This window comes from Anas acuta, chromosome 1 (assembly GCF_963932015.1).
Source record: "Anas acuta chromosome 1, bAnaAcu1.1, whole genome shotgun sequence".
NCBI lineage: Eukaryota > Metazoa > Chordata > Aves > Anseriformes > Anatidae > Anas > Anas acuta.
Genome location: NC_088979.1, coordinates 155,800,441 through 155,812,913, shown reverse-complemented (window position 1 = coordinate 155,812,913; position 12,473 = coordinate 155,800,441). Strand labels below are relative to the sequence as shown.

The 12,473-nt window shown below is 41.0% G+C and overlaps 1 protein-coding gene across 1 annotated transcript in view; it reads left to right on the top strand.

The window, feature by feature from the left end:
- The first annotated feature begins 626 nt into the window (after window positions 1-626).
- KITLG (KIT ligand) overlaps window positions 627-12,473 on the top strand; it is a 55,831-nt gene continuing 43,984 nt past the window's right edge. Inside the window, exon 1 of the mRNA XM_068667801.1 lies at window positions 627-1,004. Within this exon, the coding sequence (XP_068523902.1) occupies window positions 990-1,004 (15 nt within the window). The 5' untranslated portion in view covers window positions 627-989. The remainder of the gene's footprint in view (window positions 1,005-12,473) is intronic.

Sequence of the window (12,473 nt, the reverse complement as noted above, 5' to 3'; positions counted from 1 at the left end):
TGGACTCAAATCCTGCCGCTGCCGCTGGGATGGGTTTGCCAACAGGACGCCGCACGGCAAAACCCCAGCGCTTCTCCCCACCCCGCTGTATCATTTACAGAGCATGCAAATGCTCGCAGCGCGGTGCAACACCTGCAGGATGCCCTTCACGCAAGCATTAGGAGGCACTGCTCAACAACTTTTCTGCGGCTGGAGCAGGTAAGCAGCCTTCTGCAGCTCTCTGGGGCACGCAGCCCATGCCGGCCGCCCGAGCGAAGGTAGCACTGCCACGGGGGCCGCCGGCCGGGGCGAGGCGGCGACGGGCGCGGGGAGCCCAGTCCTGCGCTGCCCTGCTCGTCCTGTCGGGGACCGACGGCTCGTCCCGGCCGGCACCGATTCCTCGAGGGCACCGGGCTTCTCCAGCAGCCGCGCCCCGATGCAAAGACGGGCAGCGGGGTAGTACGAGCCCCCCGCCCGCCCGGGCTGGCCCCGGGCGCCCCCCGCCCCGTCGGGGCGCCCGTGGGCGTCGGGCGAGTCCCCGCGGCGCCGCCCGCTGCCCTCCCGCGGTGAGAAGGGGCAGGCCAGGCTGGTTCCTGCCTCCAACTTCCCCCAAGTTTGCTCGGGTTTCCCCCCCTCCCAGCGGGATCCGCCTCGGCTCCGCGTCCTCCGGGAGGAGCGGGAGGGAGGAGAAAGGCGTGTCTTGCCGGGGCTGCCGCCGCCGCTGCTGCCGGAGGCAGATCGGGGATATAAAAGAGCTGGCCGGGCGCCGGCTGCGGCTCCACTCTGTGCCTGCGCTCACGCCGCGGCGAGAGGGGCACAGCGGGGCGCGCAGGGCGGCGGCGGGGAGGGGGAAGAGGAGGAGGTGGAAGAAGGCGGCAGGCAGCGCGGGGCTCGCTGTGGGCAACCCCAATGCGTGGACTATCCTCTGCTGCATTATGCTGGAGCTACAGTTCAGCTGAAGGGAAATTGCACACGGCCGGCTGGGCTGGACTGCAGCGCTGCCGTTCCTTATGAAGAAGGCACAAGTGAGTGCGGTCGGGGGGCGGCGGGGGGATGCCGCGGGAGATACCTGCCTGCCTGCCTGATGGCAGGGGTCCAAGGGCAGCTTCCCGGCCGAGAAGGGCTCCCCAGGAGCTGGCAGGGCCCCGGCGGCTGCTGGCTTGCACGTTGGGGTGGCGGGAGGTGGCTGCCGTCGGGTGCCCGGCCGCTGGCCCGCCAGGTGAGAGGCGCCGCGGGTGGGAACCGCCACCGCCCAGGAGCGGTTTGGAAGCTGGGGGGGGAAGAATTTTCAAAAGGAAAACAAAACAAAATTTACCGCCAGGTCTTGTTCTCGGCGCCCGCAGCCCATGGAAAAGTTCCAGCAAGCGGGCCGGATCGGCTGCCTAGCCGTAAGAAACCTCGGAAAGCACTTGGAAAAAAAATTGCCGTAATAAATCAGTTGCCTGTGTTAACACTGCTGAGCGTGGGCTACACGAACGGAGTGCAAAAACATGAAATTGAGGCAGCAGTGCTATGGCTGCTATTCTCAGTGGCTCCATTCAAGCCGCTTCGGCGTGCTGCACCGGGTCGGTGCTGTAGCTAGCCCCCTGGCATTCCTCTCTTCTACCCCCCTCACCCTGCTGTGAAGAATTGCTCTGTATCCTTGTGGGGGTTTGTGCCTATTTCTTCAAGTTCTGTACAGAATACAATTGCCACGCTGTGTGTATTTTCAGAGGAAAGCTAGGGGCAGGCAAAAGTAGAGAAAAGTGGAAAATTCATCTTGTAACAAGAAGCAGCTCAGGGAAGCTCTAAAGAGAAAAGTTTAAGGCTTGACTCTGTGAGGTGCCACTAACCTCCATCCTGGCTGACCTCCGTGAGAGTAAGGCTGCTCAGAGCCAAGGCTGAGCTCCCAGACAGAACTGTGTAGACACACGCACTGTGAATCCTGCGCTGGGGGCTTTCATCTTCCCCTTCATTTCTTCTCAAGAAGCAAGATACTTTTTGCCTTCCCCTGTCCCATGGCAGCTGCGGGGTCCCCCACACACTGGCAGCCTGAAGACATCACCATAAAATAATTGGAAAAGATATAAAATTTAAGAAAATGGGAGGCACCTTACTAAAGTCTTTGAGGCAGTTAAATACTTTTTCAAGAGATGACAGGAATTAGAAACACTTGCTTTTTGAAACGTATAAACCTCAGCTGGCCAAAGCACTGCAGAATGCACCCATGCTTAAGGAGGTATTAATTGCTGACTGTTAACTTTTGTGATGCTGAATTGCAGCAAGGTATAGCCCTAAATGATCGGCTCTGAATTCTAGCAGTGTACATCTGTTGCTGCTGTTCCCTTTAGGTGACTAAAGATGCCTTGCACCTCCAAACTATTGTTTCAGACTTTATACACACACTTGGTCAAGTGTGCTGAATAGGTTATTAATCAGGAAGGGTCTCATTAAGCTGTAAGAGCTATATTTGTGTGCTGAGTTTTATACATTCGCTTGATATTGGAGTGGAAGCAGTGAAGTCGTAAGATGTTATATTAGCCCACGGAAACATGCATGCTGGGCTGTTTCTTCAGAGAAGAAAAAACTGTTCAGTGAGCAAACGAAGATTTACAAGTGCAAGCAGTCAAGCGTTTCATGAACTATACTATGAACTGTAAACTTCAAAAACCAACAGAGTACTTTTGCAAATTCAGAGCAAAGTAGGAATAATCCCTCTCTCCCACTAAACTGGGAAAGACGTGCAGTCCTGGCATTCAGTACCATATGGCTTGACTCAGGGGCTCAGGAGCTGTAGCCTGTGGAACAGCTTCTTGTCTTGGTGCTGAAGCATCTGTCAGCCTTCAAGCAGTTACACTTCCTACTTTTTGGAGACAGTGACAGACTCCTAGCTTTCCAAAGGATTGTTTCTTTCATTTTAAGGATTAGCAAACAAATGTGATACCAAACCATTAATCATTCCAGGGAGATCAGAGCAGGAGATACTTCAAGGAAGATTTTAAGCTGAAATCATGAAGACCCTTGTACAAAGAGAGAGCAAGTGATGTGGATACAAGAAGGAGGACTTTAGTATGCTGTGGCACTCGGCACATTAAAGTGAATCTTCATGCTCTCCTGTGGCTAGTTTTCCTATTATCTCAAACAATATCTGGCCTAGAGAAGAGATCAGGATTAGAAAGCTAGAAAATAAGATTTCTTGACATAGATTCTGCAGTAAACTTGCTACAGAAAGTGAGAACCTCTACCTCACTGTACCTGGAAACATTTAGTAATACCTGGGTAGTGCTTGAAATAAATCAGGGATTTTGATGTTTAAGGTAATATTTCACAGGGAAAACATATAAGTAGTGTAGCTGAAGGAGCAGCTGAGTCATACATTAGTTCAAATGAAGTGCTGAAAGAGAGGAGTGAGTGCTGAATGCTAGGCTAGAAGTGAACAGCTTGGTCAGTTTATTTACTTTAGTCTTAACCAGATAGACATGGGGAATTGTAGAAGCATGCTCCCCAAGAGTGTCAGTCCTAACAGGATCTTTTTCTGAAATTGTAGATAGTCTGATAATTATATAAACCCTTGTTTTAAATATACCAACCCCTCCTTGATATATACATGTATAGTGGTAATGCCTTTAGAAATACGATTAAACTTTTAGGGTCCAGTCATACAAGTCTTTTTTCAATGGGACTTTTCCCATGAATTAATCTTATTGAAGAATCACTTGTATGAGAGGATTTGCAGGGTTGCATACTTAGTGATTAAGACTATTATTGGAAGCGAGTTTATGTCATTTTGCATGCCAATATTACAACACAAGAATACCACTGATGTCTGGACAGCTTTTTACATTTTGAAAATAGGATGACTGAAGCTAGTGATACAATCTTACAAAAACATGTAGCAGGTTTCTGATTTCCTTGTTCTTTGTTAGATTCAAAGTCAATCTAAATAGGATTAAGTTACTGAGAAATATGCTGCAAGGAGAGATCATGCATGAGGCTAACTCAGAAGGTTTCTGATGTTACGGACTGTCCAGTATTTGGGTTGTGTACTCGATCTTCAGCTGTGGGTTAGATGCACAACTTCTTAGAAACCTCAGTGCTAGAAGGGTCTTAGATCTAAATTTGGCTTTTTACCTCTAAATGCACATATTATTGCTAGTAGTTAAATGATCTCCATAAGTTGTCCTGTCCAGAGTATGTTTGTGTTACTGTTATGGGAGCCTCTGTAGGCTTTATTATGGGAAAAAATTACCTGAAAAAAAAAAAGTTAGTTTGCAAGTTGCCTGTTCCTGGCTTATATTGGTGGGCTAAAACAGAAATACAAAGGAGATATTTGATATATTTGTGTGAGCTTGCAGAGCCATTATTTGTAAGCTGTGATCTTCAATCTACTTTGCCCATTCTACAAGAAAATGAACATGAAGCACTAGAAGATACTTGGAGCTCGTGGTGAGCATAGACCTGCTGCTCATCAGATAAAGAGAACTGGTTATCAGATAGACAAAGAGAACTTGCTGGAACCTGGAGGATGTTGCGCTATTCACTTTGAGTAATGGGATAAGGTCTCTTTCCTCTTCTCCAGAGTTTTTATTCTGCTTATGGGAGGTCAGTTTGTGATAGTGGCAGTTGGGGAGGACATCTTGGACAGTTTATTCTTCACAAATTGTCATATGGAGACTACACAGCAGATAACCTGGAAGACTTTAGGGTAGGGGAGTATTTGGTAAAGGTTTCTCCTTCTTCCCCCCTCACCCTCCCCCCCCCTATATTATGTGTCTGTTAGTTTTTATTTCTGCGAACTACATTGCACTTGGCTATATTGTTTAGATTGAGTCTTCTGACCTAGTCTGCTTTCTGACCTTGTTCTGCCATTGTACAAAAGTGTAGTTTCTCCTTCTGTGCAAGACATTTCAGCTGTTCAGGTACAGCTCTGCAAGCTGACAGTGCCATTCTCCGAGTTTTGTTATGTGACTTAATGGTATGCTGGCTCATGTAATCGCCATATTGTTCGTGAGTTAAGAGTTGGCAAGACACAGCCCTTGGCTTAGGTTGGGCAATGCTCAGTATGCAGTATGTAAACACAACACCCATTTATTTGAAGCAAGGCAGGAAAAATCTCCCTGCGCCATTCCATTTGAGTGGTGTGGGAGCTGACAGAGGAAAATGAAAGTGTTTGTTCTTTCCCTGATCTTCAGTATGCCAACCCTGAGGCTCATAAGCCTTTTAAACACACTGCAAATGCTTGTTTCTTTTTCCTGTGCACTTGTAGAAAAAGGAGATGGACCAATGTAAGGTGAGTCGAGAGGGATTAGTTTTCCTCATTATTTTAGTAGATTGGCTGTTGTTTGCATTGTGTGTTGAGTCCTGTGGAAATATGCAAAATCAACATTCAAAAGTATTATCGATACTGAAATAACTGACTGTTAGGAGGCTGTAAAATATAGATTTCTTTGCTGGATGTATTTAATTATTGGCAAAAGTATCAGGTATTTATATTAGTATGAGAATGAAAAATAAAAATACATTCCAAACAACAACAATAAAAAGTGTTAGGTATTTTATTTGATTAAAACTGGTAGCATGCATAATAACGGTGGTTAATGGAAGTAGATACACTAATGAAGACATTATTTCTACTGTAAGTCTAAATAAAAAACAGTTAAGGAGTTTAGATTAATGAACACTTTGGATCAAAATAACGCAGGAAATAAATTATCCCCTAATTTCCTATTGTTATCTAATAATCACTGAGTGAATGACTCGTTGCTTTTCCTGTTTAAACAGTGTTTAAATTACACAAGGTAGATGGGTGGGATAACCATTTTAAATCCAATTAGGAATTTTCTGCTTTATGCATGTTCTTGTGCTGTTGTTGCTATGTGGAGCAGATTTAAGTTTGGGTGCAAGGCAAAAATAGCATCAAATTTAAGAAGTCACTGCTGGTATCCCCTAAGGGAGGCACTTGTATTCACTGCTAGTGCTGTGCTTTGGAACATACTATTTTGCAAAGTCCTGAGCCTCCAGATCAACACTTCAAGACGAGGTGGTGCAGTCTGACGGGTGCAGGCTCCCCCCTGCAGGCCCAGTGCTGTGCACTGATGGTGGTCAGGTCTTCAGGGAACTCCTGGAGGGATCTCTCAACCAGGTCTACTGCACACCCTGCTTTCAGACACCTGCTAGGTCTAAATCTTTGCTGCTGTTAAACAGCATTTGTAAATATGTGGGAACAGCAGTATTTGGTGTTTTGTTTGTTTGTTTTCATTTTCTTCTTTAGTGCTTCAAATCTTACTGGATAGAGAAGATCAGGTACAGGATCTTCCAGGTCCTATTTAGCCCAAGCCTTAAGAGCTACCTCTTCTCACATCTACAATTTGGTGCCTGTTTAACCGCCATTCATGTGGTGTTTCTTAATGTTCCAGTGAAGACTTTCTAGGAATCAGTCTGAGTATCTTGGTATTCTCTCCACCCTTATTGACTTCCCACTAGTTTTGGGCTGTGGAGATGGGGAGTCAGAGAGGGGTGTGTTCTGGCAGCCATGGAGCACAGCTGGATTGCAGACCAGCTCAGACCAATACTACCAGGTTTAGTCTGAACCATCACAAAATGATGAGTGTGTGGTCTACAGAGATTAAATGTGGATTAGCCTTGATTCGGTCCATGTAGAAAAAGGCTAATCTAAAATAACTTAGTTGAGTACACTCACTAGACTGAGACAGACCCAGATTCCAGTCTTTTCTCTGGAGGGAACTCAAGTCTCTAAAGAGGGTCTAACTATCCACTCCATTTTGTTGAATCCATTCTACTTTGTATAAGTAATTATGCATTGTGCCAGAGGAAAAAAAAAAAATTAAAAAAATCATAACTTTACTGTTGCTCCAAATCTGAACTGGGTCCATGCACATGAAGATCTTAACTCTTCTGGGTTAAGTCATACTTTAAGACCAAATTAAGTAAACTGCTAGGTTTATTTGTTCAATCTCAAAGGGGGCTGACACATAATCTAGGAATGTAGGGGGGATTACCTTTCAGGCCATAAGGCCAAAATCACAGTTTGTGAATTATGCCAGCCTTTAAACCTCCACAAAGATTTAGGAGTCTGCAAATCAAAGTCTGTAAAAATCAGTCAGCCAGTCCTACCTATTTGTGTAACTTGGTATTTCCAAGTGTGGTCATCCGTGTGACTGAATCTAGCTTCAACACAATCACGTTAACTGTCTCAGTGAAAACAAATTCTCATCTAGTGTCTTCAGCTGGTCTGCTGCCTTTCGTTCATTCTGCTGCCAAGCTCTAAGGACTTTAATTCACTGACAGTTAAGACCATGTATAAGTTTAGTCCAGTCTGCTCTACTATCTCTTCATTACAAATATTTTAACAAGTTTAGAAGCACCCTAAGTTTTGCTTTAGAAATATCTTAAGTATATGAAGTCTATTTATTTATTTATTTATTTATTTATTGTGTGATAGGAACTGAATTCTGCATTTGCTTTGGCTGGGATCTCTCTGATGTGGGCAGGATCACATATACTGATAGTCTTGTAGTGTCTTTCTTCATACATGAATGGCACTTCCTTCTTTTTTTTTTTTTTTTTTCCTTGCAACTACTGAAAACAGGGAAGGAGTCCATATATCTCATCCCATTTAACCCATGTACACATATATACAGAGGAGCACACACCATGCAAAAACAGTGATACATATTAAGTATTCTTTGTATGTCAGCCTGCGCTTGTGTACAAACTTGTATGCAGTTTAGGTCTAACAGTGGTGTGCAAGCCTTCTGCCCAAGAGGTTTGAAAGTCTGTGTGTAACATAGGAATAGCTGAACCCTGGGAATGTCCAGGTTCAGTCTAGAATAACATGTGTGCAGAAATATATGCCAACTGTGTATTTCCTTTACAGCACAGACATAATCTGTGTGTGAATTCGCACTGTACTTTACTGCAAAAGAAGGAAGGCAGAGGATAAATGAATACTTTGACACAATAGAACTTCCTCAGAATAAAACTTTATCTGAGTCCTATGTTGGATAATCTTAAAGCATTTTGTCAACTGGATCTATAGCTTTTTCTTTGTGTGTTTTTGTTCTGTGTGAAACATAGAATTCAGTGACAGGTATGGTGCATTCCTCATTTTCTGAGGAAGAACTTAGTGATTCTTTTGTTGTTGTTGTTGCTGTTGTTGTTTTTTCCTTTCTGAAAGAGACCTTATGACGATACCTGAAAAAATAAATACATTGTATTTGAATATGGAAGTCAGAGGGAAAAAAATATAAAAATTTCTTTGCTACGTTGTACTTGTTAGGTAGCAGCAAACCAATATATGCATTCTGTTTATGTATGATACATCATCTCTGGTGGATTCATAGGTCTGTTTGGTAACACGTGACCTTTAATTACTTTTGAAAAAAGGTTATCCTGGTGATATTAGCCAGACTGAAACTAATTTGTGCATGTCCTGACAATTTATTTCCATTTAAAATAAAGAATAAACCCTGTGCAAATCACACAGCACCTCTCTTTGTAAGAGTTGCTCCTGGACAAAAGAATGAGCTTACAGTGTGTTCAGAACATACTGAAATCTCAGAGTAATGTCCTGATGTACAAGGCTCATTATTTTGAAATATGCCTGTAAACATAGAGGTTTTAGGGTGTTCAGGGATTCAGTCAATTATTTCTTTGTTTCATGTTGATCCAAAAAATTCCTCTGTTTATGGAGATTTCATAATTGTGTATAAAATGGGAGTAGGATACTGAGCTGCTGACTTTTGTGCTCAAACTGAAATAATGGACTGAAGTAAGGCAGTGAGGACTCAGAATTGATACACTTAAATTAATAATATATGCAAAAAAAAATCACAAATGAAAAGAAATGCATAGAAATTTAAGGATGTTGAAATTTAAACATGCTAACATTTTTTTATAAAGAAGTCCTATGCTCCAGACCTCTAATTTCCAGCCTCCATTTGCTAGTTATTAAGTGAAGTCAGCAAAATTTGTCTTTTGCAGAAAATGACGAGCAGACAACATTATGCATTATTTCTTTAAACTGATACAGATCTACATGTCAGATCTTCTTGAAATTTGTTTTTTTTTGTTACAACTTTGAAGCATGCAGGAATAGGAATATTAGTCAACCAAATGAAGTTAGGAAGCTTGTATAACACTGCTTGGCACCCTTTTTCATTTGGATTAAAAAAAAAATGTTCTCGAATAAACAGATCTTTTTGGTGGTTATTTAAAAAAGGTAAAAAGATCTCCAATATTCATAATTGCTGTCTTTTTGAAATTACTATGGTTCCACAGTGTGTGGATTACATTTCCATTCTAATAGCAAAAACTATCAGTGCTGTACTTGACACAAGTTTTAATGGTTCTGATGTGTATTATATTCTTTATTTTCAAGGAAATATGAAACTTATTTATAAACTGTAAGTTTAAATACTGTCGCTGAAGCTGCTTTGATCTTCTGTATTATAATCCCTGGCAAAGAATGTGCCCTAGATATGCCATGCAGTCTCTAAATCAGTGTCCTTTTAAAATTCTGGCCATAAGCATAGTCTGCTTCAAACTGTTTTGTTAAATTTCTTCAGTGTTTGTTCCATTAGTAGTGTAAAGCTGGCTGGTGAGAGCCCTCTTTTCAGACTAGTAAAATCAGTGAAAATCTTGTTTTTTAAAATTTGGTGAAGGCTGGACTCCATTCCCAAGCAGTGTTTGTAATTCCCCATAAATTGTCTTCTACTACAGATGGAAGAAGTTTTTGTCCCTTGTGACCAAAATTTCTGGAATTCATTTTCTATTGTCAAGCAAACATCTAAAAATGATTGTGCATTTCTCCATCTTCTCTCTCTCTCCCCATTTAGACAGAAAATAGTTCTACACTAATTTCTTCATTCACCTTTCCTGGCCTCAGCTGCATTTAAGTCTCTTTAAAATGAAAGTTATGCACTTCTGAAAACCAAAATCTGTGAGGTTTCTCTTTCACTGCTCTGTTTCTTTCCACTCATTCAAAGCTTCATCTCTGGTGGGTGTTTTCTACAGGTTCTTAGTAGTCTGTTGAGTGGCCATTTTTATTTCCTATCAACTTTTTGAGACCCACTTCAAAAATTAATCTCTTGAATAACCTCTGTTTACTGCATTTCATCTTGTCTGTAAAAAATTAAGCATTTTGGGATTAGAAGGAATCTCCTGTTCTGTGGAATATTTTAATTTATATGATCACAGCACATAACCTAACTGAAGAGCCCTCTGAAATATTGGTCTGCCACTCTGGAAGTGACACTACTTCTTCCTCCTTAATATATTAATGAAATTTGTGCTTTTTTTGGAAGAGTCAGATACTTATTGAGATCAAAGGAAATTCTTGTAGAAGTAATTGTTGCTGCTTTCTGCTGTATCTCTTAGCTTTATTATGTAACTATATTAGAAATATCTAATTCAGTGATTTCATTTGTCCTTTAAATCAAATGGGGTGAATTTCTTGGTTTCTTTCTTCATTTTCTTTCTCATCAGCATTTTTTTTTTTTTAAATCTCACATGCAGGTTTTAGTGATCAACTAGATACCTGCCACTAATAGATTGTCTGCAGCACTTTTGGTCATTTCACGCTGCAACAGAATGTTGTTGACCTCTACAAATGGTCTGAGACATACATAAAGTTAATCTGATTTTAGCCTACTGGTTTATTTCTATTGCAACAAATCCCTCGTGTTTTGTGCCCAAAACCATTACTTCAGTTTCTGTTGAATTTGTACCTGTTTGAAGTGGTAGTTGTCCAACTGTGGTGTGCTTTTTGGCTTTATCTGCTATGATTGCTTCATCTTCTTAACCTACATGTTCCATCACTTATTTCAGATTAAATGGCACAATTCCAGCATTAGGAAGAATTTTTTTCTTGTGCAAACTGACAAGTATCACTTGATAAGGAACTGTATCACTTATGATACACTAACTCAAATCTTACTGGAATTTTAGAGTATAGACATTGAAAAATGTATACTTTTGAGGAGATTTGCACTAATCTCAGTGATGGGATATATTTTCTATAGGATGAATTCCAGAAGTCAAAAAAATTTTGTGATAGGCCAGGCAACTTAATGTCTGTTCTTTTAAAAGAGTAATTCTAGGAAACTTTGGAGAACTAGCTGTATAAGAATCTAAGAATCATATTAGAACATGTCAATATTTACATGAGTTTTCCTATCAGCACATCTGTAGCAAGGCTGCAGTTGAACGTGCATCACAATTGTTTCACTATTGATAACTATAGTTCTTTCTAATTCCCACAATATCTTTTGACCAAAAGTAAAGTTTTATAAGAATTAAACTTACTACACACAATTTACAACTGCATTTTTTCTAAGTAACCCCCATGAAAATCATCACTAAAATCAAAGAAAAATTGCAGTTTCTTTCAAAGGGTTTTGTTTTGTTTCACCATTGCAAATGTTGTGAAGATATCTACATTTTACCAGTTACTTACTAAATTCAAAGTACTGTATTACTGGTGTCTTAAAAATTATATGTTAAAGGCATGTGCATTTAACAGGCATTTATATTTCTCCAAAATTGTAAAGAATTGAAAGATTGTACTTGCATGTTGATATATATCAGAGGAATGTGTCTGGTCTTCACAAATCACCTGGATACTAGAGTTACAGTTTGTGTGGAAGGGTCTAGAGTTTTGGGCTGGATATAGCTTACAACTCAGGTTAATTTTACAGTAAAGGCAAGGTATTCATAACTTGGAAAAAATCAGTGATCATGGCGTTCCCTTCATTTTCTTAAATACGCAGTAACTCTTAACACATTTACTCTTAATTCATGTCTTCAGAGTTAATGAATATGTCCAGAGTTTAAAAAAGATTTTTTCTTAACAGCTTGACTCTATTGTTGTGTTGTCAGTAGATCTGTGTTTAAATCACTCAATAGGAGGAAGGTGGGAACTCTGTATTAAGAGCTCAATAAAAGGAATAGAAAATCCCAGCTCCTGTAAAAGAAATGTTTTAATGTAATAAGATTCTTTGTGTTTCAAAATGGGTGAATAAAGGGAAAGTGATGCAGTAACCTGCTTAGATTGTCTCCCCTAGAAAGGTCTAAGAAGAAAACTAAGTAGCCCCATATTGTATGTTCCTTATCATAACAGTCTGAGGAAAAATGGTATCGGGACAGAAAGCAAAGTGTAGGAATAAGTTGTTAATTTGTAACATGGTAAAGCCTAAGTGATGATGTTCTTTAATTGTCAGCAACCTCATATAGTTCAATCTGGAAGGAGGGTTCACAGATTGATGACAACATGTGCAGGCTACATAAATTACTCAGGTTAATTGAAACTAAAAGAGATTCTGAGGAACTTTTTAAAGGTTTAGAGACGACAGGAGAACAGATGGCATGATGGCAAATGGAGTTCATTGTGTGGAAGTGCAGGGAGATGCATTTTGGAAGGAGTATTTTGAACTAATTGTAACTACATAAAAAACAGTAGTTTCCATCAGTTGAAAAATACTTCCAAGCTCTTTTTT